The sequence below is a fragment of the Ruditapes philippinarum genome, unplaced genomic scaffold (genome assembly GCF_026571515.1).
Source record: "Ruditapes philippinarum isolate M1 unplaced genomic scaffold, ASM2657151v2 ctg305_1_1_1_1, whole genome shotgun sequence".
In the NCBI taxonomy this organism is placed as follows: domain Eukaryota; kingdom Metazoa; phylum Mollusca; class Bivalvia; order Venerida; family Veneridae; genus Ruditapes; species Ruditapes philippinarum.
The window spans coordinates 170992-197473 of record NW_026866294.1 but is presented as its reverse complement, the minus strand read 5'-3'; the positions used below and the strand labels follow the sequence as shown (position 1 = coordinate 197473).

Here is a 26482-nt window from a genome sequence, read left to right as displayed (position 1 = left end):
AGCAACTTGCTAAAATCTTTGGTGCATGGCCAATAGGTAGCCCTGCAGGGCACTCGTTTGGCCATTTTTGGGGCCGAATATCGGCCCCATTCCCCTCTCAAAATCATATGCTTTTTTCCCCTATTTCAGAAGAAAATTCCCCTAAAAAAAAAAAATTGTAGTGTAAATGTTTGATATTTAACAAAAAAAGTGATGTTTTGATTTCATAAAAATAAAATATATTTCTGTTTAACTTTCAATGGATTGAAAACTAAAATACAGTTGTCAACAACGCTGTATGTTAAAACCGAAAATAGCAGGAACTGAGGAAGTGAGAAATGTACTAGGGAGGTAACTCTCGTAAAATTATTGACAAAATTAATGTGGCAGATAATCATCGTAGGAGTTTACCTTATATTCAATTTGTTTAGAGAAAAGACATACATTGTCATATTCTTCCAGTAAATAAACAAAACTATTTTAATTTCTGTCAGTTGTTGTTGGAAAAAACGTATTTCTCTTGCAGTTTTGTTCACAAATATTTTCGTACCAAATATTTTCATACCCAGTTTTACAGTTACAGACAATTTTATCTGAAATCGAAACCTTTTTTAGAAAAGGCATAAAACTTTCTTGTTTTTTTTATTTAATTCTTATTTCAATTCTCATTGTTTAAATTGAAAATTGTTTCAATTTAAAGAACAGGCAGAAATATGTAGAAAATAGATTAAGAACTGACCAGTGCAGATTGATGTCTGAGTCAGTCAAGTGCAATAAGAAAGCAATAAAGAAAACAATGAGATAGCCTATCTCAAGAAAAACTTCATGTCATATTTTTTATTTGTTAGGTCTATAGTAATAAATATACTAGCTATTGTAAGTAATGGTAGGAAATTGTGCCAAGAGTTAGTGTAAAACCTAAATTTAAAGAACTCATATTGGCTTAAAATTCCCCTTTTTGTCTTAAAATGACGCAAAATTCCCCTTCCTGGGGGTATGGGTACCTGTCCCCAAAAGTTGTCTAGTGCCCTGCCCTGCAATATCAGACAACATTAAGTTTCTTTGTTTATTTGTTATCAAAGTGTAGTAGAGCTGTCATTGATATCGACAATATCGATGTATCGTTGATATTTTTTTGCCGATCAATAATCGATACATATTTTAAAAAATCGATACTTTTGACTTATTAATTAAATTTCTAGAAATTATAAAATTCACTCAAAATATATACAGAAGCAGTTATTTATATCTAATGTTATGCTTTTGTTATATAGTGGAATTATTTCATAGCAATGGTGACAAAAAATATTGTCTGGAAAAAATCATGCAGTGGACAAGACACTGTACAGAACATGTCTTTGACTGAAATCATTGAAACAGGTATGAAAGTGAATGACTGACAGACAAGTGAGTATAGGATATTATCGATATATCGGTGTATCGTTGATTTTAGTCACTTGATATCGATATATCGTTGATATGCTTTGCACTGAATCAATGACAGCTCTAGACTTGTAGTTTGTCAAATGAGTTAATTCTGACATCAACACTTGGGCATCAATGTCTTAAATATTAGTGTATTCTCTGTCAATAATTAACCTAGTCTGTGGTTCAGTGACCAGCTATAGTTTTGAATTTCATACTATTAAATATTTATATATGTATCAATAGGAACATATAATCTTTTAAAAAATGAACATACTTTCTAAAAATTAGTAGAAAAGTAGAGAAGTACTTCTTTGTACCTCTGGCACTTTTAACACATTTGATGGTTTCTTCTTACAGGGTTTACCTATCATTGGATTTTTAAAATGAATATAAAAAATGATAAAAAAATTATGATATAAAACTATGGGTAATATAATTATAGATTTTTTTAAGAAATAACTATGGTAAACTATAATTATGTTCAAACTATTACATGTCACACTTGCATCATAAGTTGTTGACCAGATATTTATATATTTATTTACTTGTAAATAACTTTATTTACCGTATTGTTTCTATTTATAGCCCCCCTTCTAATAAGCGCCCCCCTGGGTGAAAAATGAAAAAAAAAATTCTTACCTGACTTGAAAATTTTAATATCCGAAGTGTATTTAAAAAAAAATAAACAGAAACAAGAACTGTCGGAGGACAGTAACGCTCGACTATTCGAAAATTTGTCACAAGGGTGTTTCATTGAGTATAATAATGCTTACCTATATGAATACATAAAATTGTACGAAAAGGTACAAACCCTTCAAGTTTCAATACAATCACAGAGAACAAGTGTGTGAAGTTTCAATCCATTCCCTTCAGTAGTTATGGAGATACCAGCTTACACACAAAAACTTAACCACGAATTTATGAATCAAAAAAGGGGAATAATTATGCGAAAAAGCAAATCAGAGTTATGGGACTTGTGCCAATCATCTTAAATAATCACAGAGATCAAGTGTGTGAAGTTTCAATCCATTCTCTTCAGTAGTTATGGAGATACCAGCTTACACGCAAAAACTTAACCAAGAATTTCTAAGTCGAACAAGGGGCATAATTATGTAAAAAAGCAAATCAGAGTTATGGGACTTGTGCCAATCATCTTAGATAATCACAGAGAACAAGTGTGTGAAGTTTCAATCCATTCCCTTCAGTAGTTATGGAGATACCAGCTTACATACAAAAACTTAACCAAGAATTTCTAAGTCAAAAAAGGGGCATTTTTATGTAAAAAAGCAAATCAGAGTTATGGGACTTATGCCAATCATCTAAGATTATCGCAGAGAACAAATGTGTGAAGTTTCAATCCATTCCCTTCAGTAGTTATGGAGATATCAGCTTACACGCAAAAACTTAACCAAGAATTTCTAAGTCAAAAAAGGGGCATAATTATGTAAAAAAGCAAATCAGAGTTATGGGACTTGTGCCAATCATCTAAGATAATCACAGAGAACAAGTGTGTGAAGTTTCAATCCATTCCCTTCAGTAGTTATGGAGATACCAGCTTACATACAAAAACTTAACCAAGAATTTCTAAGTCAAAAAAGGGGCATAATTATGTAAAAAAGCAAATCAGAGTTATGGGACTTGTGCCAATCATCTTAGATAATCACAGAGAACAAGTGTGTGAAGTTTCAATCCATTCCCTTCAGTCGTTATGGAGATACCAGCTTACATACAAAAACTTAACCAAGAATTTCTAAGTCGAAAAAGGGGCATAATTATGTAAAAAAGCAAATCAGAGTTATGGGACTTGTGCCAATCATCTTAGATAATCACAGAGAACAAGTGTGTGAAGTTTCAATCCATTCCCTTCAGTAGTTATGGAGATACCAGCTTACATACAAAAACTTAACCACAGGGACGCCGACGCCGACGCCGACAAATGGGTGACTGCATTAGCTCGATTATTCTACGAATAGTCGAGCTAAAAAACTAACTGTAGTAACTTCCAAGTAACATTCAACTTCCAGTTTGAATGCATTCATGTACGTTTTCTTAGAAGTGCAACCTTCCATTGTGTATTGATTAAATCATTAAATCAAGTTTTTTTACACACAGGTAAACTGATGTGTGTTACATCATAATTTCCCACCAGAGCAGGAAAAATCAATACTTGACAAAGTTTATCTCGGTCAGCGGACTACCGTATTGTCTACAATAATTTTGTGCTGCTTATTTATCGTATGTGAACAAGGGGTTTATAGGACGAAAATAGTTGGGAGATTTTTAGATATTTTTAAACTTAAAACTAATTTTCATTTTATGCAAATGTGCTTCTAATTAACGCCCCCCGTTTCCGTTTTTGCAACGCCCCGGGGGCGATAAATGGAAACAATACGGTATTTAAAAATTATTTATTCATTTATATATTGTATATAATTATATTTATTTATTTATTTTGTAACATCACAGTGATACATACAAGCAATGATAACTATAAAATATGTTGCAATTTAACAATATTTCCTAAGATCTGTATAGATGAATTAAAAAGTAAACTATATATTCTGAATAAATAAATTACAAAAATTTTGCAATAAACTTGAGCTGAGCATGTGAATTGTGTATAAAAAATGAAAGGACAAATTTCAATGAAAAAGGGGTCTGTTTTACATAAACATTAAAGCTATTATTAATCTTATAATCTAGTTGAAAGAAGAGTTTATAATAATGGTATATTCAAAGTATCAATACAACTGAGTTAAAATTATAAAAAGATAGAATAAATAATATTATAACATTAAAACTGGGATATTTTTTAGTTAAAAGTGTACCTTTAATCCACTTTTGACGGCGTTTTGACAGATAAAGTAAATTTTGAGACCACCCCCAAATGTAAAATCCGTTACTGACAGAAGCACTTGCTATTCATTTTCAATAATTTTTAGTGTCAGTACGTGTTATATCTGTAAAAGCTTTTGAAAAATTATAAACAAATGATTTTTACACCAAATCATGTCAATATTTCATTACTTTACTTGGTGTTGATCAATAGTTTTCTGTTTATTTCTTTTGGAAGCGCTTGTAAACAGTCTGACGGTGACAACATCCGGTTACTTCGTTCTGATTTTCTGACTACACGTGTATATTTAAAAGAAAATGAAATAAAAAAAACAATTAAAAAATATATAGAATTCTATACCTATCAATGAAATTTTCAGTGTCAGTTCTAGTCGGGCGCCGCCATTTACAATGTAACGCAATGATAATAGGCGGGGTATTCCGATAACGGAACAAATCTCAACTTTTCGGATAAATGATAATCGTCGAGTGTTCCGAGTGAAAACAGAAGCGGTGCATATAATACCGAATGACACTTTTAAAACGGAAAGAATGAAAGGAATTTTTAACGACTTCCCCGTTCATAGGCTTTGCCTAATTTCATATAATGTATTATGCATTTAAAGATTTGAGATCAGAAACTAGTTGTATTAGTTAAATTAGAAGAAGAATAAGAAGTTCGGTCATTGAAAATGCCATCTCAAAATGTCAAACATTTACAAGGTATAAATTTAAATAAAAAGCCAAAATAAGTGAACATTAAAATACAGGAATGATTTAGCAATACAGCATAATAGCGAGCTCGACGAGCTGGCCCAAAGGGCCTGCTCGCAAAGCGAGCTTTATGGTAACGCGAGTACCTGCTAAGTGATGGTTTTGAAAACTTTCGTCCGAAGTACCGAATTGGACACATCGCAACTTTTCGAAATTTAAAGATAACGATAAAAACTGAGGAATTCTGACTGAAAACGGATGTGTAGACTGGTCACCTGCACATGTCTATGGGAACCATAATTGGACAGGGAACCAGAATAACGGAAGCTGTGTATAAAATATCGAATGACAGTTTTAAAACGGAAAATGTAAAATGAAAATTGAAGACGCCATTTTGTTTGAAAAATCTGATAAATAAAAACAATTTTTTGTCAAATTTTGTTGTGAAAACTATCTACAATGAAAGAAAATGGTCTAACTAAGAAAATGAATCCGAACACCAATATCTTTTATTCGGTCGTTAACGCTGTACAGACGTTTAAAGTATTGTTTAAGTGACGTCACAATGTAGCGCCAAACAGCATGCGCAAAACAATCAAATCAAGTACGCTATTTTAATGTCGCAAACGTTTTAAGTTTTACATTTATTTCACTTTTGATAAACTTTATTTCGGTTGAAAAATTATAGAGTGAAAAAAAATTTAAAAAAAAACAAAGTTTTATCAACGTTTTAAAAACTCGTTATTCACAATCGCAACTACTCGGCCCTTTCCGTCAGTCTTCGGATAAGGACCTCGAACACATTAGTATGAATACACAGAACGGATGCGGTATTTCGGTCTAACCTATGCTAAGAAACTAAACATGAAAACAAATAATAATTTAATGCTGGGGGTTGTTTACAAGTTTATTTCCAAAATATGTAGTAAAAGGCCATCTAAAATAAGTAATATCATAGGTACAAAAGCAAATAATTCATTATTTATATATTTATTATTATGGTTGTAGAAACCGAAAGTACAAAAAACCAACCTGTTGACATTTCGTCGGATTTGTTTAAAATTGAACATCAGTGGGCATATTTTAATTACAAATTGTTGTCAGACATATTTTCAAGCAAAAGAGTACCGGAACAGGCATGTCAAATATATACATTCGTTTTACATTATCTTTGTTTCTGTTTACATCTGAAACCACGTGGTAGAACTACTTTCAATCCGTATTGTTTCCGAGGTTAATATTACAGATAAAGGGGGCAGGGGACCTAAAAATGAAAAATTTTGTATTTCAGTGTGACCAGAAACACAATTCCAAATATTTCAAAATCTGTTTCACAGGCAGATAACCAGCCGTGCGTTCATTACCGAAAACGTTCGCCATATGATATAATTCCCACCGCGAACTACTTGTTGAACGATTCGTCCGCGTCAAACTATTTCAAGATGGCGGACATTGACGATATAACAGCTTTACTGATAGACGAATTTACAAATGATGACTCATTTGAACAAGCCATCCGTAACCAGAACATAATTACTGATGTTCCACTCACTATTGCTAGTAGATATTCATTAGTATTGATTTTCTATCGAAGTACGAACGCAAGGTCGTTGATAAATACTTTTAATGTAAACATTGTCATATATTTTCGCGGTGTTGAAGTATATGAATCTCATATAAATTTTTTTATAGACTTTGTCCTGTTGTATTAGGAGACATTGTACAACATATATTTATAGATGCAAATAGATAAACAGTCAAGATAAGAATACACCAACTGCGAGTTCCTGACTGTTATATTTTAGCCATCAAAAACAGCCACTACCTCCTATTAAAAAATTATCTAGCACTAGCAGTTAAATGAATTCAATAGAGTATTGTTTGTTGAATAAATTTAGATAATTTTTATTTTCAATATGAACAAGATTGCATTTGAGAAAAATGCTATGCCACCGCATTAATACAACACTAAATAGTAGTGTCAGAACAGATTTTCTTTGTTTCTATACAATTTTGAAGATTGTCATAATGCATAGATCCCTGACCTATCTAATTCTTATTATCAGATTAGTGGTTAAATCTGTTGTTAACTCAATAAAAGATCAGAGTAGGAATATATCAATGCACTTGAGTCTAGTGAATTTGGTGGTGAAGGTCATATTTCACACAGCCTAAATTTCATGACTAAATCAAAGGACAACATAGTAAGACACTTTGTCAAAATCTAGGTCAGCTGAAATCAAAGTTCACTTAACATCTTAATCTGTACACATGGTTCAAATTTCATAGCTGTACATCAAAGGACAAGAAAGTAGGTCACATTATCAAAATCTAGTTCACCTGATATCAAAGTTCAATTTTACAACTAAAACTGTGCACATGGTCAAAATTTCATTGCTGTACATCAAAGGACAAGAAAGTAGGTCACTGTCCCCTTGGGCAAGGCAAAATTTTGGACCCAAGGGTTTAATTCAAAACAATCTTGATACAGGTCCACCAAACAACATTTCAAGTCAAATATCTAAGCTGTAGTTTTCTCCTATTCAGAAAAGATTTGTTTTATTTTCTGTTTTTACTATGTGAACATAATGAGAATCACTGCCCCTGGGCAGGGCCAATTTTAACACTAGGGGCATAATTAAAACAACTTTAGTAGAGAACCCATAGAATATATTGTAGAGCAAACATCAAAGCTCTATGCCTTGTACCTTCAGACAAAAATATTTCTCTTTTTTTTTTTTACTATATGTACATAGTGAAAATCAATGACTCCTGGGGGTGGGGCCAATTTTGACCCCTGGGCTATAATGTGTACAATCTTGCTAGAGGTTCACTACATAATGTTTCATGCCAAATATCTTAACTCTAGCCTTTGTAAATTTAGAGAAGATGATTTTTTAAGTTTTTACTATATACATATAAGGAAAACCTATGGCCCATGGGGCGGGGCTAATTTTGACACAAGAGGCAAAATTTGAACAACTTTGGTAGAGTACCTATAGATGATATCATTTAACAAATATTCAAGCTCTAAGCCTTGTACCTTAAGACAAATAGATTTTTTTACTTTTTACTATATGTATATATTGAAAATCAATGACCCCGGGGCAGGGGCAATTTTGACCCCAGGGCTATAATTTGAACAACCTTGCTAGAAGTTCACTTCACAATGTTTCATGCAAAATATCTAACCTCTAGCATTTGCTAGAAGAAATTTTTTTACTATAAAGTTTTTACTATATACATATAAGGAAAACCAATGACCCCCGGGGCAGGGACGATTTTGACCCCAGGGCTATAATTTGAACAATCTGAGTAGAGGTCTACCAGACAATGCCTTATGCAAAATATCTAAGCTCTAGGTCTTTTGGGTCTTTACAAGAAGGTATTTTAAGTTTTTACTATATGTACATATAGTGAAAATCAATGACCCCCGGGACGGGGCCGATTTTGACCCCAGGGCTATTATTTGAACAATCTTGGTAAGGGTCTATCAGACAATGCCTTATGCAAAATATCTAAGCTCTAGGCCTTTTGGGTCTTTACAAGAAGTTATTTTAAGTTTTTACTATATGTACATATAGTGAAAATCAATGACCCCGGGGCGGGGCCGATTTTGACCCCAGGGTTATAATTTGAACAATCTTGGTAGTGGTCTACCAGACAATGCCTTATGCAAAATATCTAAGCTCTAGGCCTTTTGGGTCTTTACAAGAAGATTTTTTAAATTTATTCTTATAATTCCTATTGGTTGCCATGGCAACCAGATTTCTGCATGGAATGAAATTCTTTGAACAACTTTGGAAGCCCTTCACCCAAGGATCAATCCTGCCAAGTTTGGTTGAAATTGGACAAGTGGTTTTTCACAAGAAGATTTTTTAAGTTCACTATATAATCTATATAACACACACACACACAAACAAACACACACACAGGTGAATCGCTATATGCCACCGCATCGCAGATGCTGCGGTGGCATAAAAATGCTTATTATTATAGCCCGCTGAGATTTATCTCCTCTCTTTATTTCACTAAATATACAATGGAATTTATTTAACTTTTGCTCAGGTCTTTCTGAATTAGCAGTGGAGAGAGAGGATTCAGCAAGAATTGAGGGGTATGTGGAGGAAATTATTCCCCTGTATTCAAGCATTGACTTCAAGTCACACTTCCATATGAATCGGAGCACCTTTGAGGTAAATATATTATTATTATATGTATGTATATGTTAATAAATTTATATATAAGTAATTTGAGATTGTCCCTGTTATTTGTCCGAGGGCAGTGGTACTGGCCCAAGGCCGAACGACTGATAAGAGGGCAAATAACAGGGCCAATATCAAATCATTTATCTATTGACATTTTTATTAAATAAGTACATGTACTTATAATATTTCACATTTAATTCTCGCACGGTGCATATCCATATCGGTACCCTCTTTGCGAAATCTGCTGAAACGGTACCCAATTTGCACATGCACAGGTCATTCTCTGCTAAAAACAAACCAGCGATGGATAACATCCAGTAAAATTTCATTGTAATAAGGAAAGGAGGTATGACACTTAGAAAAAATGTATACCACGGAACACTAGTATATTTAATTTATGTGCTGATTTGTCATGCAGTGTTTCTGCCAGAGCGCGTTTTTGGCGCACTATTTTCAGCCATGACGCAATGAAATTTAGTTAGTGCGTATTTTGTGACGCAAGAATTTCACCGTCGCTGATTTCAACACAAGTCAGATATACAGACTATAAACCGTCAATTCAGTATAAAAATGTAGGAATGTTTACTGTGGGCTCCACTATAATTTTAATGAGAAATGAAATTTACCGGGTCCGTGGTCCGGCATTTAGCCAATTTCAACTAGTTAATAAACGCGTGCATTTATACATTACTGCATATATTGAAAGCGCCCAGACAAAATTATTTATTTTGTTGTCGTCATATTCTGCGAACGAATAACTGTCTGCTGGAAAATGCAGTCTGCGTATATGTTAGTGTTCATCTGTGCTGTTCTACAGAAATTAGAAACTTCGAAGGGAGCGATAGCGACAGGAGAATGTTTCTAATTTCTGTAAAACAGCTAAGGATGAACACTAACATATTTAGTGTCAAGCTTTATTTGGCCCTTGATTATGTCACTAGGCGGTACTATGAAGCACTATGAAAAATAGAAGGCGACTATTGAACGAATTTCAATATAGTATCGACTTTCTTTCTTCTATTAAAATTAACACACATAATTTTTAAGAAATACAGCGTTATTATTGGATGACAAATAATCCAAAAAAGCAGAGATTGACCAATTTCTTCACGAAAAATATACAAAATATTGTAAATAAAACTTATAAAGTGTTACCTGTTTTTTTTTTTTACATTTTTGTTAAATTTATTGGCATGACCCTTATGAATTTGAAATGACCCCTAAAATATCATACAGGGGGTCATAAAAGACCCTCAGAAAATCAGAGCTGGCAGAAACACTGGTCATGTACCCATTTTTCATGTACTGCAACTCATAATAAGCTACAAAAAATAGACATGTCTTGCCTCGTCCATCACCTCGACATACTTTTCGGGCTGCAATGAACCTGTGGCTTGATTATTTATGCATCATACATATTTAATATGTTCATTTACATATCATCTTCGGACAACTTTAGGACAGTATATTGTCAAAAATAAATGTAAAATTCATAAAAACACCCTACTTTCGGTTTTCCAGCGGCACAGGCTACCTCTCTTCATTTGAATATTTATATCACAGGTACCCTCTCATTTTTTTAACACATACATACCCTCAAAGCACGACATATGCTTTTATTTGCGTTAATGTTTAAGTATGTATTAGTTACATAAAAATAAGAAATATGACACTTAACGATTAACGCAAATAAAAAACATATTTCGTGCCTTGAGGGTACCTATGTCTTATTCTCAATTGATAGGGTCATTATTTTATTGTAGCTAATTCATATTGTTACTGTATTCAATTTATTTTTCAGGAACTTTGCACAAAAATGGCTCCATTAATGATCAGAGAGAGGGCACTAACTGTAGAGAAAAAGCTTCTAGCAACACTGTGGATCCTGGCAAATCCAGAGAGTTATAGAAGTGTTGCTGATAGATTTGGAGTGAGTAAAGGTACAAACAATTATCTATAAATATTAATGAGATCCTTTTTATTGTTTTTGATACCACACGGCTCACATTTTGTTTTGTCCCCTCAGAAATCAAGATGAGATTGGCAATTTTATTCTGCTATAAATAGTAAAGTTTGTAGTTCAGTATTGCCATCTCCATGCACAGCCTGTTTTTTTTTATCTTGACCATTACCAGACATTGTTTTTTGATCTTGACCATTACCAGACATTGTTAATCCTTAAATGGCTTTTTAAGATACTTGTTTTTATAAGACAAATTGACAAGTACATGCTTCAGATTCACTGGCAAGTCAGGTTTATTATTTTAGCTTTAAAAAGAGATATAAGTCTCCACTCTGGACACCATGTTGCTAGTGATATAAAGAGAAGATATGGTTTTGACCATAGTAGGGTTCAAAGTCAAGATAACTTTGTTGAGAGATAGGAACTTGAAAATGCTTTGCCCGAGACATAGATCTGTGAATAAACAACAGTCTTTGTTTTGTTTCAGGTACATTACATCTCATAGTAATATCTTCTTGTCACTCTCTGACTGAGTTGATGGAAGAATTTATCTATTTTCCTACAACAAGATCTGAGATGGCAGCCATTGCAGACGGCTTCAAACAGCGTTGTGGAATGCCAGGGGTTGTCGGAGCTGTAGATGGGACTCATATCCCCATACCAGCTCCTAGGTCTGTTCATCGGGCATCATTTATAAACAGAAAAGGCCACTCAAGTATGATTCTACAGCTTGTATGTGACAGTAAGTTGAGGTTTTTAGATGTATATACAGGGTGACCTGGGTCAGTTCATGATGCCAGAGTATTCAGAAATAGCCCTATAGCCTCCAGGATTGAAGACTTACCAGACGAATTTCATCTTCTTGGTGATTCAGCATACCCTATCAGCAAGGGTATGATGGTTCCATTTCGGGATAATGGCCACCTAGACAATGTTCAGAAGAAATTCAATTCATGTCATTCTTCTACAAGAGTAGATGTGGAAAGAGCTATAGGGCTTTTGAAGTGCAAATTCAGACGACTGAAACATCTCGAGATGCATCTTGAACAAGAAATTCCAACAGTGATTGTAAGTTGTTGTATTTTACATAACTTCATTTTGAAGTTTGAGACTGTTGACTTTGATGATTTACTTTCTTCCGACAATGATACAGCAACAGACGTTCAGTTAGATGGAGGACAACAGCAGGGAAGTATAGCTGGAGAGGATAAGAGAATGGCCATAGCCTTATCACTGTAGTTTGCTTCTAGTATAATGGTACTTGTGTATATGCCTAATGACAAAATTGTTACTACCACGCAAATCTTACAGGACATTTATTTGATTAGCATGTGACAAAATACTGAAACAGTTTTCTTCAGAATAAAATTAGTGTTCTAGATACTCTAGTCAGAATGTTAATTTACCACTGGTATTTTTTGAGTACCGGCATCATGACTTTGTTTCATTTGTACTTTTTACCTGCTGATAAAGTGGGGTATGGTGGGTAATTTAGCGATGACAGTTAAACTTCTAGTTTAAGAATGAAAATAGAAATGATCAATGTGATACTTTATTTATGAGATTGTTTGTACTTTTGTTTATTATTTCCTATAATTTGAGTAATAGATTTTGAACTACAAGTTTGTACTGTTGTTTTCATTTTTTTGTTGATGGTCATTCTGTCCAACTAACCTAACAATTTTCCAATGTGTTATTAAATAACAACACAAGTCTAAATGAATATCAATTTCACACTGACATTTCTTTAAAGTCTGATGGTTGTTAAAGGCTTTAGGGTTATAATGGTATAGTATGATAAACTACATAAGTTGAGAAATATTCAAATTATATATTTGGCTGAAGATTGTCATGGTTGCCCGATTTTATATATAAATAAATGTAAAGATTTTGCATAAAGTTTAACCAAGTCGGACGAATATAAATTAACCATTGCAAGTTTTCACAGCTACGTCATTGTTTTACAATGTTCCCAAATCCATGATAATATTCAATGGACATACAGCCTTTACCACATTTTTAGGTTTCAACATTTTCTTGTCCACCTGACAAACTAATGCCTGCTGAAGTGACTTCAAAATAGGCACAAATGAATATTATATCAAGACAATGAGTTAAACAGGCCTGTTTAAAAAGCTTGCAACTATGAATAGCTCTTGGCATTTACAAAACAAGTTACCATCATTATCCATGTGAAAAAGGGGCATAACTCCTTAATTACCGATTATGTATATCACTTACCATATAGATGTGCTTTGTCCCCATTATTTCTTACATAGTGTACAATAAAGTATTTGCAAAATGCAGAAGACAGTCTAGCGAATAAAATAGCTCAACAGATTCTTTGAAATAGGTGAGCCAAATATGGCTAATACTCAGCAATAGCATGTGATAATTTTCAGGGTATTCATGGACTTGGGTCCAGAATGATAAAAATTGGCTCATCATCAACAACATGTGTCACCATCACCTGTCACCACCACTACATAACACCACTTGTCACCATCTCAACGTGCCACCATCACATGACACCACGTGTTACCATCACATGACACCATGTGTTACCACATTTCACCACCTCCTGATACCACATGTCACTTCCATCACATGTCAAATGACACTACGTGACACCACATTTCACCACCACCTGACACTAAGTGTCACCACCATCACATGTCACCACCAAGTAACACCACCTTGTGTCACCACCACTTGACACCACGTTTCACCACCACCTGACACCATATGTCACCACCATCACATGTCACCACCATGTGACAGCACCACATGACACCACAACTTAACGCCATGTGTCACCACCATCACATATCACCACCACCATGTGTTACCACAATCACATGTCACAACCATGTGACACCACAATCATGTCACCAACACATGTCACCACCAAGTAACAACACCTTGTGTCACCACCACTTGACACCACGTTTCACCACAACCTGACACCATATGTCACCACCATCACATGTCACCACCATGTGACAGCACCACATGACACCACAACTTAACGCCATGTGTCACCAACCATCACATGTCACCACCACCATGTGTTACCACCATCACATGTCACAACCATGTGACACCACCATCACATGTCACCATCATCACATGTCACCACCACATGACACAACTTAACACCATGTGTCACCACCACATGACAACAATGTGTCACCATCACACCACCACTACGTGACAGCACCGCATGACACCACATGACACCACCTTCATGTGTAACCTCCACCACCACATGTCACCACCATGTGACACCACAATCATTTCACCACCACATGACACCACATGTTACCAATTACACCAACACGTGTTACAACATGACATCACATATCACCACCATCACATGTCAACACAATGTGACACCACAACCATTTCACCACCATCACATGACACCTCTTGTTACCAAATAACACCAACATGTGACACCACTATCACATGTCACCACCACCATGTGTTACCACCACCACATGCGACACCACAATCATGTCACCATCACATGACACCACGTGTTACAACATGACACCACAATCACATGTCACCACCACCTGACACAACAACTTAACACCATTTGTCAACACCACATGACACCACCACATGTCGACACTATGTGACACAACAATCATGTCTCCACCACATGACACCAGGTATTACCAAATTACACCAACACGTGTCTCCCACATCACATGTCACCACCAAGTGACACTACATGAAAGCACCACATGACACCACATCATGACCACCTCTTGTTACCAAATTACACCAACACGTGACACCACCACGTGTCACCACATCATGACACCACCACCATTACGTGTCACTTTGTGTCACCACCATGTTTTACTACATGTCGCCACCAAGTGTATCTATTTATAGAATTTTCTATTATAGAATTGCGTGTTTCTTAATTTAAATATTTAAAGATTTTGTTCAAACATTTGTCTGCTTTTAGAGAAAGTAAAAAGTCAAGCATTACCCCGCAATGGTGGTTCTTGTTTTTTGTAAGGATGAGGCACTTGTAAGACATAGAATTAAATAAAGTGTTACCCTCTTCAAATAGCAATCCTCCTATGAAGTTTAAATATTGTGGGCCAAATGGAACTGAAGTTATTCTCCGAAACTATTTTAAGGTAATAGTGACCTTGAACTTTGACCTTGTGACCCCAAAATCAATACGGGTGTTCTACCCAATACAGACAATCATCCTATGAAGTTTGAACACTGGGCCAAATGGAACTAAAGCTATGATATGGAAACTGTTTTCAGTTTTAAAGTTATAATGACCTTGACCTTGAGACCCAAAATCTATAGGGGACTCTTCCATCCAATATGGACAATCATCCTATGATGTTTGAACACTGTTGGCCAAATGGAACTTTAGTTATCTTCTGGAAACTGTTTGTTGTTTTAGGTAATAGTGACTGACCTTGTGACCCAAAATCATTAAAGGTCTTCTACCCAATATGGACAATCATCCTATGAAGTTTGAATACTGTGGGCCAAATGGAACTTAAGTTATGCTCCGGAAACCAAACTGCTAACGGGCAGACGCCAGGGGGTATAACATAATATGCCCGAAATTCCTTCGGGCATATAATAACCACCAAACAGTCCTAGACAATCATAAGGGAGCTAAATTATAACAACTTAAAACTTTACTACTAAATTTTAATGAAAAAGAAACAACAGAGAACAAACACTGTACAAACATGATAAGCAGTAAATAGATCTCTACAATATATCATTAATTTTAAAGCAGCAAGCCTCTAGACTCCTGTCAATTTTCATCAAAATTAATCGCACATTACATGCAAAATATAACTTGGATAAGTGTGTTAACCTTTCTTAATTTTTTTTTCCAAAATTGTTTTTATTGGAGTATTTTGGCTCACCTTGAGGCGTGCAGCTTTAGAAAAAAGTTGTGAACGATAGTTAAAAGTGTAAAAAAAAAATCTATATTCAATTAGACACAGTGTAAGTTAAAGTATTAACATATTTACAGACAAAATTTTAAATATATCTCTACAATATATCATTAATTTTAAAGCAGCAAGCCTCTAGACTCCTGTCAATTTTCATCAAAATTAACCGCACATTACATGCAAAATATAACTTGGATAAGTGTTTTAATCTTTCTTATTTTTTTTTCCAAAATTGTTTTTATTGAAGTATTTTGGCTTACCTGGAGGCGTGCAGCTTTAAAAAAAAATTGTGAACGATAGTTTAAAAGAGTATAAAAAACAAGAGGGCCATGATGGCCCTGAGGTCGCTCACCTGTATATAGGCCCCCCACCCCCGGGCCAGTTTTTACCCAAGGGCTTTTATTTGTTTATTTGAACAGACTTGGTAGACACCCATAAGAAGATGTTTCATGCTAAACATCTAAGTTCTAGCTCATTGGCTTTTTTAAAAGAAGATTTTTAAAGTTTTTACTATACACATCTAGTTTTAAAACAATGTCACCCCTGGGGCAGGGCCAGTTTTGACCCCCGGCGTTTTATTTTAACAAACTTTGTAGATATTTACTTAAAAGATGTTTCATGCTTAATATCTAAACTCTAGCTATTTGGGTTTTTCATAAGAAGATTTTTTAAGTTTTGCTATACACATATAGGGAAAATCAATGACCCCCCCCCCCGGGCGGGCCAGTTTTGACCCCAGGGCTTTTATTTGAACAAACCTGGTAGACACCCATTAGAACATGTTTCATGCTAAATATCCTAGCTCTAGCTCTTTGAGTTCTTTAAAAGAAGATTTTTTAAGTTTTTACTATATGCATAAAGGGGAAAATCAATGACCCCCTGGGGCGGGGCCAGTTTTGACCCCAGAGCTTTTATTTGAACAAACTTGGTAGACACTCATTAGAAGATGTTTCATGCTAAATATCTTAGCTCTAGCTCTTTGGGTTCTTTAAAAGAAGATTTTTTAAGTTTTTACTATATGCATATAGGGAAAATCTATGACCCCCTGGGGCAGGGTCAATTTTGACCCCAGGGCTTTTATTTGAACAAACTTGGTAGACATTCACTAGAAGATGTTTCATGCCAAATATCTAAGCTCTAGCTCTTATGGTTCTTTAAAAGAAGATTTTTTAAGTTTTTACTATATGCATATAGGGAAAATCAATGACCCCCGGGGCTGGGCCAATTTTGACCCCAGGGCTTTAATTTGAACAAACTTGGTAGACACTCACTAGAAGATGTTTCATGCTTAATATCTTAGCTCTAGCTCTTTGGGTTCTTTAAAAGAAGATTTTTTAAGTTTTTACTATATGCATATAGGGAAAATCAATGACCCCCTGGGTCGGGGCCAATTTTGACCCCAGGGCTTTTATTTGAACAAACTTGGTAGACATTCACTAGAAGATGTTTCATGCCAAATATCTAAGCTCTAGCTCTTACGGTTCTTTAAAAGAAGATTTTTTAAGTTTTTACTATATGCATATAGGGAAAATCAATGACCCCCAGGGGCGGGGCCAATTTTGACCCCAGGGCTTTTATTTGAACAAACTTGGTAGACACTCACTAGAAGATGTTTCATGCCAAATATCTAAGCTCTAGCTCTTATGGTTTTTTTAAAAGAAGATATTTAAAGTTTTTTCTTTTGGTTGCCATGGCAACCAGAGTTCTGCATGGAATTAAATTCTTTGAACAATTTTTAAAGGTGACCACCAAAGGAACATTCCTGTGAAGTTTGGATGAAATTGGCTCAGTGGTTTATGAGGAGATGTCATTTAAAGCAAAAGTTTACGGACGGACGACGGACGGACGACGGACGGACGGACGCCGGACGAAAAGCGATCACAAAAGCTCACCCTGTCACTTTGTGACAGGTGAGCTAAAAAATAATCTATATTCTATTAGACACAGTGTAAGTTAAAGTATTAACATATTTACAGACAAAATTTTAAATATATGACAGGACAATGCTGAACATAAATTTCAGAAATGTCTAGTAAAAGTTGTTATAGTTCTCTTATGTTATATTTGACATAGAAAAAAGTAAAAAAAATTGTAACAAAGTTACCAATGTCCTCTTCCTTAGGGAAGTATTATATGATGCATAAAAATGTTAATCTCTGCCTTCACCTTAGTGTAGGCGAATGGTTATTGCACATGTCAGTGATTACACACCATCTCATTATTGTGAACATTTGTACAAGTATTTACAAAATAACAAGTTCTATGAAGAGGTTATAGACCAGACACAAAATGTACCATATAACTAATTTTTATTTTTCACTAAAGCCTCTACAAGAAGACTAAGAGTCTTATTTCTCTCCTCCGCTGCAGCAGCAATCCTTCTGTTTGTTTCCAGCATATCCTCGACTTGTCTGTTATGTTCTTCAACAAATGCCGAAAACCATGCTGGTGCCTCAGTGCTGCTGCGTCTCCTCTTCCTAGTTGGTTCACCTTCGGGGGTTGAAGGTTGTGTGGTCGGTGTTCCTGCCCGAACAGGTGGAGTAGGAGCTCTAGCAGGTGGAGTTGCAGTTCTTGCGGGTGGCGTAGCTGATTGACCAGTTCGACTTGGCTCTTTAGCCGGAATTGACATCCGATTTTCAACAGCTATTTCTGGCTGGCTTGTTCTATGAGGCAATGGTGGCTTGGATGTGACTATAAAAATATGAGAAAATGTATCCATCATTAAATAGTAAGATCATCAACACTGAAGTTAGTAATTGGAGAAAAAAAAATAGTTGTAATACACTCTTAATATCAAAAGCTTTTAACACAAACCAGTTAGTGCCTTTTACTTTTAACAGAGGCATTATAATTGCTTTTTTGGTCAAATTAATGTTACCTCAGACATGATCTTATATCATCAATACAGCAATGAATTTTGATTATTGCAGTCAAGATACATTTGTTTGTTACAATGCCAAGGTATTGTTGATACATGGTGATACATTTTTCTATCATCTTGGTTTAACTGTTTGAATAGTACTGTACTTGATTATTGTGTATTACTTTGACATATTTCTCCCAGTTTGAATTCTGAAGTTACCTTTTGATGAAGATATGACAGCTACAGGCCTTACAGACGGATCACCTGCCAACAGTTCATCCATTGCCTCAAAGAATTCCCATTTCCTCCTGCCTCGACCGCTCTTCTCGTTCGCATCCGCAATAGTTTTATACCTATTAATAAAATATTGATGCAATATTAACAACAGGATTCTTTAAGATGAATGTTATTAACTTCCTAAATTGTCATGATTAATAGTATATATTTATCCATTCTCAATAAGTAGCCTAGTTGGTGCTAAGTAGATAAAAGAACAGAAAGATAGTTAACAGCCTTAATCCATCACATCATTTTTGTCAAGTTAATTTCAAATTGTTCCATCACTGAGATTATGAGAGAGTCATTGTACAGGCAAGCCGTCACGTCTGACTTTGAGGTATGACATTTACTTTTGACCCAGTCAAACTGTTTTTGCGCATGACATGCCGTCTCATATTGAACATTTTTGCCAGGTAATTTGAAATTCCACCAACTAGTGGTAGACTTAAGGTGCGGACTAGCTGTTTGAAGATCTTTTTTGGCATATGACTCTTCAGTATCATAGTCATTTGTGGTGAGCTATTTGAAATTCTGCCAAGAATTGACAGAGTTACAGCCCGGACAAGCATATCCAGATGGACGCACATATATCAAACCGCCACTGAGACAGCTATGTCCCGTCCTCCGCAAGCAGGCTCACAAAAATCACCTTCAACTGTCTTAAGTAACAGGCCATTAAGGCTCAAAGTAATCATAACATGCAGATTAAAATAGACATTTGTAATTACCTGTACTTCAACGAGCGAAATTTCTTGTCGCACTGCAGGCCAGTAAATGAATAGCCTTTTTCCCTCATGCCTTCAGCAATCCTTTTCCAGACTTCAAAAGCCTTGAAAAGGGAGTTGCTGAACATCTGCTGGTGCTCAGAATACAAAGAGATCAGCAGAAGAACCTCCTCATGTCTCCAATTAACAGCTGAAATTATACAAATGAAATCAATCTTGTGAAACAGAGGATTTGATAACTTTTCCAAACAAGTCATATGATATCATCTGTCGTGAACCATCTTAAAACTACAATACAATTAAAAAATTACTATCCTGGGCAGTATGTACTTTAAGACAGACACACTTATGTAACAAGAATTTGTAATAGAGTTACCAACATCCCCTACCTCCGGGAAGTTTAACATGAAGCATTAATTGTGCTATTTCAAAAGATTGAGGTAAGGATCTTAGTACTTGCAGTCCAAAATCCCTTGATCTATGAAGATGTTAGGGATGGGACACAAAATGTACCATATAACAGACTCTGTTAAGCTTTGACCTCTAAGTGTGACCTTGGTCAAGAAGTTATGGACGGGACAAAAAAATGTACCATATAACAGACTCTGTTAAGCTTTGACCTGTAAGTGTGACCTTGACCTTTGAGGTGGGGCTGCAAGTGTTGCGCATGACACATCTGCTTCTTATATTGGCTATTTGTGCTAAGTATTTTCAAAATGCTTTGATCTATGAAAATGTTACGGACCAGAAACAATATATACCCTAGAACAGGCTAGAATAGTTAAACTTTGACCTCCAAGAGTGACCTTAACCTTAGATGTAGGTGACCAGTTGCTGCGCATGACACGTCGTCTTATCATTGTCAACAATTGTGGCAAGTATTTACACAATTGCTTCAAAATTAAGTAAGTTATGGACCAGACTCAACATATACCCTCAAATTCAATGTTGACCTTGAATGAGCTAGTGTGACATTGATCCTGGAGGTAGGGCCTGGTTGTTGCGCATGACACATCATCTTATTATAACAAACATTAGAAATTATTTCAAAGTCTTATCAATAATGACAAAGTTATGGACCGGACATGAAAGTGTGACGGACGGAGCGGACAGACCGAGCCTATTTCTATATCCCCCTTTTTTCTTCAAAAAGGCAGCCGACAATAATATGCAAGCTTATGTTTGCCTTAAACCGCTGTACACAGAGTTCATTTTATTCTGTATGTAACTGGACTCAATTTGAACCAATCCTTTACAATAAAAAAAGATAGTCATCTGGCTAGGTTCAGGTAGTCACTATTATTGGCCAACTGTATTTTATCTGGATATTTAATAAAATACCTACTGTCTGAGGTGTGGACATTAAAGTCAGGTTGTGTCACTCCTTTGTCCTGTTTTGGCGTGCTCACTGGACCTTAAATTAGACACAACAACAATCAGAAATATGAATTAAATGTGTAATCACTTTAAAAACAGTATTTAACAGGGAATCTATATTGAATTACCAATGATAAATGGCTGATTTTACTGCAGTAGTTATATAATCAAGCCTTCAGGAAAGAACCCTAGAATGCTCATTCAAGGAAGTATACACAAAAACTAAAACAGTATTTTTGCCTTTTGTAATTAATCTGTTTTACAAAACATTCTTTTCCTATCCTTTCCCTCATAATATAACCGGTATACACATTCTTAAACACTAAATGATGTCAAATCATTGTTCAAGCAATTCACTGTTCTTAATTCAGAAAACTTCAAATAAAACATTTGTTTTATCTTTGTTTAAAACAGAATAAAATACCTACTGTCAGAGGTGTGGACTTTTGTCACTCCTTTGTTCTGCTTTGGCGTGCTCACTGCACCTTAAAATAGACAGAACAACAATCAGAGATATGAAATAAGTGCTCATTCAAAAAAAAAAGTACACAAAAACAGACCCATTTTTTTGCCTTTGTTATTAATCTGTACATAGCTGGTATACACAATCAGGGTTACCAGCCCAATAGATAAATAAAATTCCCTGACATTTCCACGACTTCACTGACCGAATTAGGGTTTTCACTGAACAAAACTAAAGAACTTAAATGGCCTCTGCCTCCCTTACAGCCATCCAATCCACCGATAATTTTTTTGGTGTTTTTTTTTCCCAATTCTTTTAACAATATAGTATTACATTATATATGAATAAAACATGCTTTATACATCTGAACAAAGTTTGGTAGATTTGTGTTCAGTAAACTTTTAAACTATGCAAAATAAGCAAACAATTCTTACAAGATTTAACCAATACTTCAAAGATTATTGACAAAATTTATAATATATGTTTTAGCTAATGAAAGGGTAATAAAATATCACAAATATTACAAAAACTTGAATGATTAAACAACATATTCAAAAGCAAGTGATCATCTCAACTGAAGGCAGAAGCTAAAGAACATATTATATACTATGGACTAGGATTATCATCAAGGATAATACCTTATAATCCCATTATTTAAGATAATTACCTTCTGTCTGGTCCTTTAACTCGTTGTAATTCTTTATAATTTCATCTAACACAGATTGATCTGAAAGGATAACAAAAGAAAAAAAATTACCCAAAATTGCTTAAAAATTGTATTTCTTATGGACATATATACAACATGTTTCATGAATACAAATTTTCCAAGACGAATCCCAGGGTTCTTTTGGCTTTTTAAGGCCTTAAGTAGCTTACGCTTTTAGTCAAGCGTTCACACTTTTAGTCAAGTGTTCACACCATTGTGACGTTAGGGATAAAGCTGAACCCAACCCAATTGTGTGTTTTATGCAAGAAATTATTGAGGCAAAATTAACCAGGTATTTTAGCAATGTTTACAGTGTCATGAATGAAAATTTCCTTAATTTTTTCAACATAGTACACAAGGCTATTGATACAAATTAATTATATAAATATTTCTCCCATTCTTGTGAAAATGCTCTATTCTGTCCAAGAAGAAGTCATTTCCTTCCCTAATCCATAATTTAATAGACACCTATATTTAATTTTCAGAAGAATAAGAGAAATAATAACAGTAAAACTAATTTTTTTACTATGTCTGACATAAGCACACCTAGCACCATGTTGACAGTTTATAATCAAATTCAAATAGTTTCCACTGTACTTGCTATAATATGCAATCTGATATATTCTCGATATATTATCAATACAAAATATTTTATCAATGAGTCAAAGACAGCCCTACAGTTTTGGGCACTAAAAGATATGCTAACCACCTGTCTGCAAAACATAACTTACCTTACATCATAATCAGGGGAAAATACCTATGAAATACTTGGTTGCTAACCATAATGTAAGGGTGTTCGTTAGACTGATTACTCAACAGGCTGGTGAAAATGCACCATCAGGCTTATGACATAAAAATTATATTTCCAGAAAAATAATGAAGAGATTTCTTCTAAACTTTGTTTGTTTATTGAGCATAATGTATAACATCAGCAGATAGAAAAAATATTTGGTGACTGTCACTTTTGTGAGAGTTAGTTTGCCTTATTCATATTCATATAACACAATTTTCCAAACCTCCTAAAGGGTCATTGGCTCCTTGAATTTACTTTTCAATACACCAATTAACACTTTCCCCAACTAGCAGACGACCGACTATTCTTATCAGTAGGTTTTCGAGTAAAGATAACAAGTTATGTATCCCATTGTATAATTTGTATGTAAAATGGGCTGACTTATGGTAGGTTTAACAGTTAATTTAAATACTTTGGTGTCAAAAGATATCTAAAATTATATACTGTGACAAAGCTAAGATTCTAAGCTTTCCATTGATGTCATAATTTTTAAAACCGGACATTTAATCACAACAAACTAGCGGTTTAAAAATGGCTTAATTTGTATAATTTTAGCATAAGAGATACCAATTTTACTCCAAGGTAAGGGAAACAACTTGTATGTTTCCACTCGATATACCTTGGTTATTTACGTAGTTTATATGAAAAGTGTTTATGGGTGTATGGTCAAACGAAAAATTTCAAAGGAAAAACTTATCTAATCAGAAAAAAACTAATCACAGGTGTTATACTGAATGCTTATACATTATATAGAACTATTACAAACTTTTTTCAATATCCTGATATTCAAATATAATGTTAGCAAATGGGCAAAAAGTACCTTCTTCTTCTATAGCAGCTCTGTAGGTAGGAAGATCAACTGTAACTGTAGCAGTACTGCCATCAGGAAAAGATAAGGTCAAATTCCTTAAATAGCCTTCAGTGTCCATGTTGTTGCTGAAAAAAGTGAACAATAACACAATTCAGTGTCTTCCAGTGATCACTGTTTTAAAATGTATGCAGCAACTTTTCTAGAGTCAATTTTTTGTTGCAATTTTAACCTAAATCTGTATGTTTTTACATAACTCTAACAAATACCATGCAAGCAAGTGTGCTCAAACAATCCGTTTCTATTTCCGCCCGTATTTGTACGTTAATGGCTTTATTGTAAGCATAATATGATTTTAAATTCTAAAAACGAGGATAACAAATAATATTGACAATACTAACATCAATAATTGGGCAGATAAAAAAATGGCGTCTCTCAAAAATTCAACGAGAGTTTCTCATTTTCAGTTTTTTGGTATTTTTGCCAAGTATCTACCTTCAATTAATCATTAAACATTTTTACCACACAAACATTATACTTAGATATTGTCTTAATGCAAACATGTATACATAAATCATGTATTTACCACTTAAACCGTTAAAATAAAAAATAAAATCATTGAAGAATTTACCTGTCCGCCATTTTGGTTCGCCTCGCTAGCTATGTGTAAAAGACGTTTGCGATTGGCTAAAACGCTCGCGAACAACATTCCGTTCATTAACGCAAACTCTCGTATGGTTCGCGAGCGTTGGCGAACGTTTTCGGTAATGAACGCACGGCAGTTGCACAGCATTATTCAATGATATATGACATACATTGAAGAAAATAATAGTTTGCATGCATTGCTCATTCAAAAAATGACTGACAGCAATTTATATTTACCCCCACCCAGCAAAAATCACACCTAAAATGTACCAATATAGGCAATCTTCCTGAAGGTGCAGCATACTTCAGAATCCGCCCGATTCCTTTAAAAATATCAGTAACACGCAGTGCAAGCTATGGCATTTTCAGAAATGACAAATAAAGTGTCTGTCATACGTTTAGATTTTTCACAAAATTTATCTGAAATTTCTTACTTGTTTGGCGCCAACTGTCAAAGCTTGATTTTTAACTTTTTCACCTCCATTCGGAGAGTCAGAAATACATACAAAGCTACCAAAATGCTTAGTTTTGGGTAAAAACCCAAAAATATATCTCATTTCCTACACACAAACAAGAAAGAATTACAATGACAGAGAAATATCAGAAGTTATCAGTACCTTCAAAACACCATGTCTGAGTTATTAAAAAATTTGACCGGGGCCATCATTCGAATATGTCCCCTGCCCCCTAATAGCCGAGGCAGTTCCGAATGTCGTTATTCATTTAAGGGGGCAGGGGACATATTTGAATGATGGCCCCGGTCAAATTTTTTAATAACTCAGACATGGTGTTTTGAAGGTACTGATAACTTCTGATATTTCTCTGTCATTGTAATTCTTTCTTGTTTGTGTGTAGGAAATGAGATATATTTTTGGGTTTTTACCCGAAACTAAGCATTTTGGTGGCTTTGTATGTATTTCTGACTCTCCGAATGGAGGTGAAAAAGTTAAAAATCAAGCTTTGACAGTTGGCGCCAAACAAGTAAGAAATTTCAGATTAATTTTGTGAAAAATCTAAACGTATGACAGACACTTTATTTGTCATTTCTGAAAATGCCATAGCTTGCACTGCGTGTTACTGATATTTTTAAAGGAATCGGGCGGATTCTGGAGTATGCTGCACCTTCATGAAGATTGCCCATATTGGTATATTTTAGGTGTGATTTTGGCTGGGTGGGGGTAAATATAAATTGCTGTCAGTCATTTTTTGAAGGAGCAATGCATGCAAACTATTATTTTCTTCAATGTATGTCATATATCATTGAATAATGCTGTGCAACTGGTTATCTGCCCGTGAAACAGATTTTGAAATATTTGGAATTGTGTTTCTGGTCACACTGAAATACAAAATTTTTCATTTTTAGGTCCCCTGCCCCCTTAAGGAAATTTTCAAATTTATAAAATGTGTTGGAATTGACCCAAATGTGCCCATAAACATTCCTTCTACATTTGTTAGTCAAAATTTGAAGTGACTGGTAGGATTTATCAAGTTATGTAGAGTAAGTAGACTGTCAAGTCAAGGGAGGTAATAAAAATTTGGAATTTTGGCAAACACTGTACTTCACAGAATGTGCACATTTATCCAGATTTAACAGTTTTATATTGTGCAAATTGACATAATACTGCATAATTGAGCACTTTTAATTGTTACAAATGTATATAATGTCATATAAGTCAACAGTGGTATCTTTACTGCATTTTTAGGTGTATGCCAGAATAAATGGGGTCTGGTTTCCTGTAAAATT

At 34.7% G+C, this 26482-nt stretch overlaps 2 protein-coding genes across 3 annotated transcripts; one reads left to right on the top strand and one right to left on the bottom strand.

The window, feature by feature from the left end:
* Nucleotides 1–8941: 8941 nt before the first annotated feature.
* On the top strand, nucleotides 8942–12854 carry LOC132732026 (putative nuclease HARBI1). Its single transcript, XM_060718363.1, has 3 exons — nucleotides 8942–9152; nucleotides 10966–11104; nucleotides 11615–12854. Exons 1-3 carry the CDS (start codon nucleotides 9132–9134, stop codon nucleotides 11902–11904), a joined length of 450 nt encoding a protein of 149 aa, XP_060574346.1. The 5' UTR covers nucleotides 8942–9131; the 3' UTR covers nucleotides 11905–12854.
* Nucleotides 12855–18001: 5147 nt separating this feature from the next.
* On the bottom strand, nucleotides 18002–24856 carry LOC132732022 (uncharacterized). 2 transcript variants are annotated; one of them, XM_060718360.1, is made up of 8 exons: nucleotides 24725–24855; nucleotides 24106–24221; nucleotides 22454–22513; nucleotides 21752–21808; nucleotides 21292–21360; nucleotides 19950–20136; nucleotides 19162–19295; nucleotides 18002–18770 (listed from the first exon to the last, which is right to left on the bottom strand). In XM_060718360.1, the coding sequence occupies exons 1-8, from the start codon at nucleotides 24733–24735 to the stop codon at nucleotides 18382–18384; spliced, it is 1023 nt and encodes a 340-aa protein (XP_060574343.1). In that variant the 5' UTR covers nucleotides 24736–24855; the 3' UTR covers nucleotides 18002–18381. The 2 variants fall into 2 exon arrangements, with proteins under 2 accessions (XP_060574343.1, XP_060574344.1); XM_060718361.1 differs by lacking the exon at nucleotides 21752–21808 and having other exon boundaries at nucleotides 24725–24856.
* Nucleotides 24857–26482: the final 1626 nt, after the last annotated feature.

Excerpts from the sequence above, each read along its gene's own strand:
- LOC132732026 (XM_060718363.1), top strand. The coding sequence starts at position 9,132 with ATGAATCGGAGCACCTTTGAG. Across the intron at positions 9,153-10,965 it reads TGAATCGGAGCACCTTTGAG|GAACTTTGCACAAAAATGGC; the intron begins GTAAATATATTA and ends TTTATTTTTCAG. Across the intron at positions 11,105-11,614 it reads TAGATTTGGAGTGAGTAAAG|GTACATTACATCTCATAGTA; the intron begins GTACAAACAATT and ends GTTTTGTTTCAG.
- LOC132732022 (XM_060718360.1), bottom strand. Across the intron at positions 22,514-24,105 it reads AGCTGCTATAGAAGAAGAAG|ATCAATCTGTGTTAGATGAA; the intron begins GTACTTTTTGCC and ends TTATCCTTTCAG. Across the intron at positions 19,296-19,949 it reads TTTCGCTCGTTGAAGTACAG|GTATAAAACTATTGCGGATG; the intron begins GTAATTACAAAT and ends TTTTATTAATAG.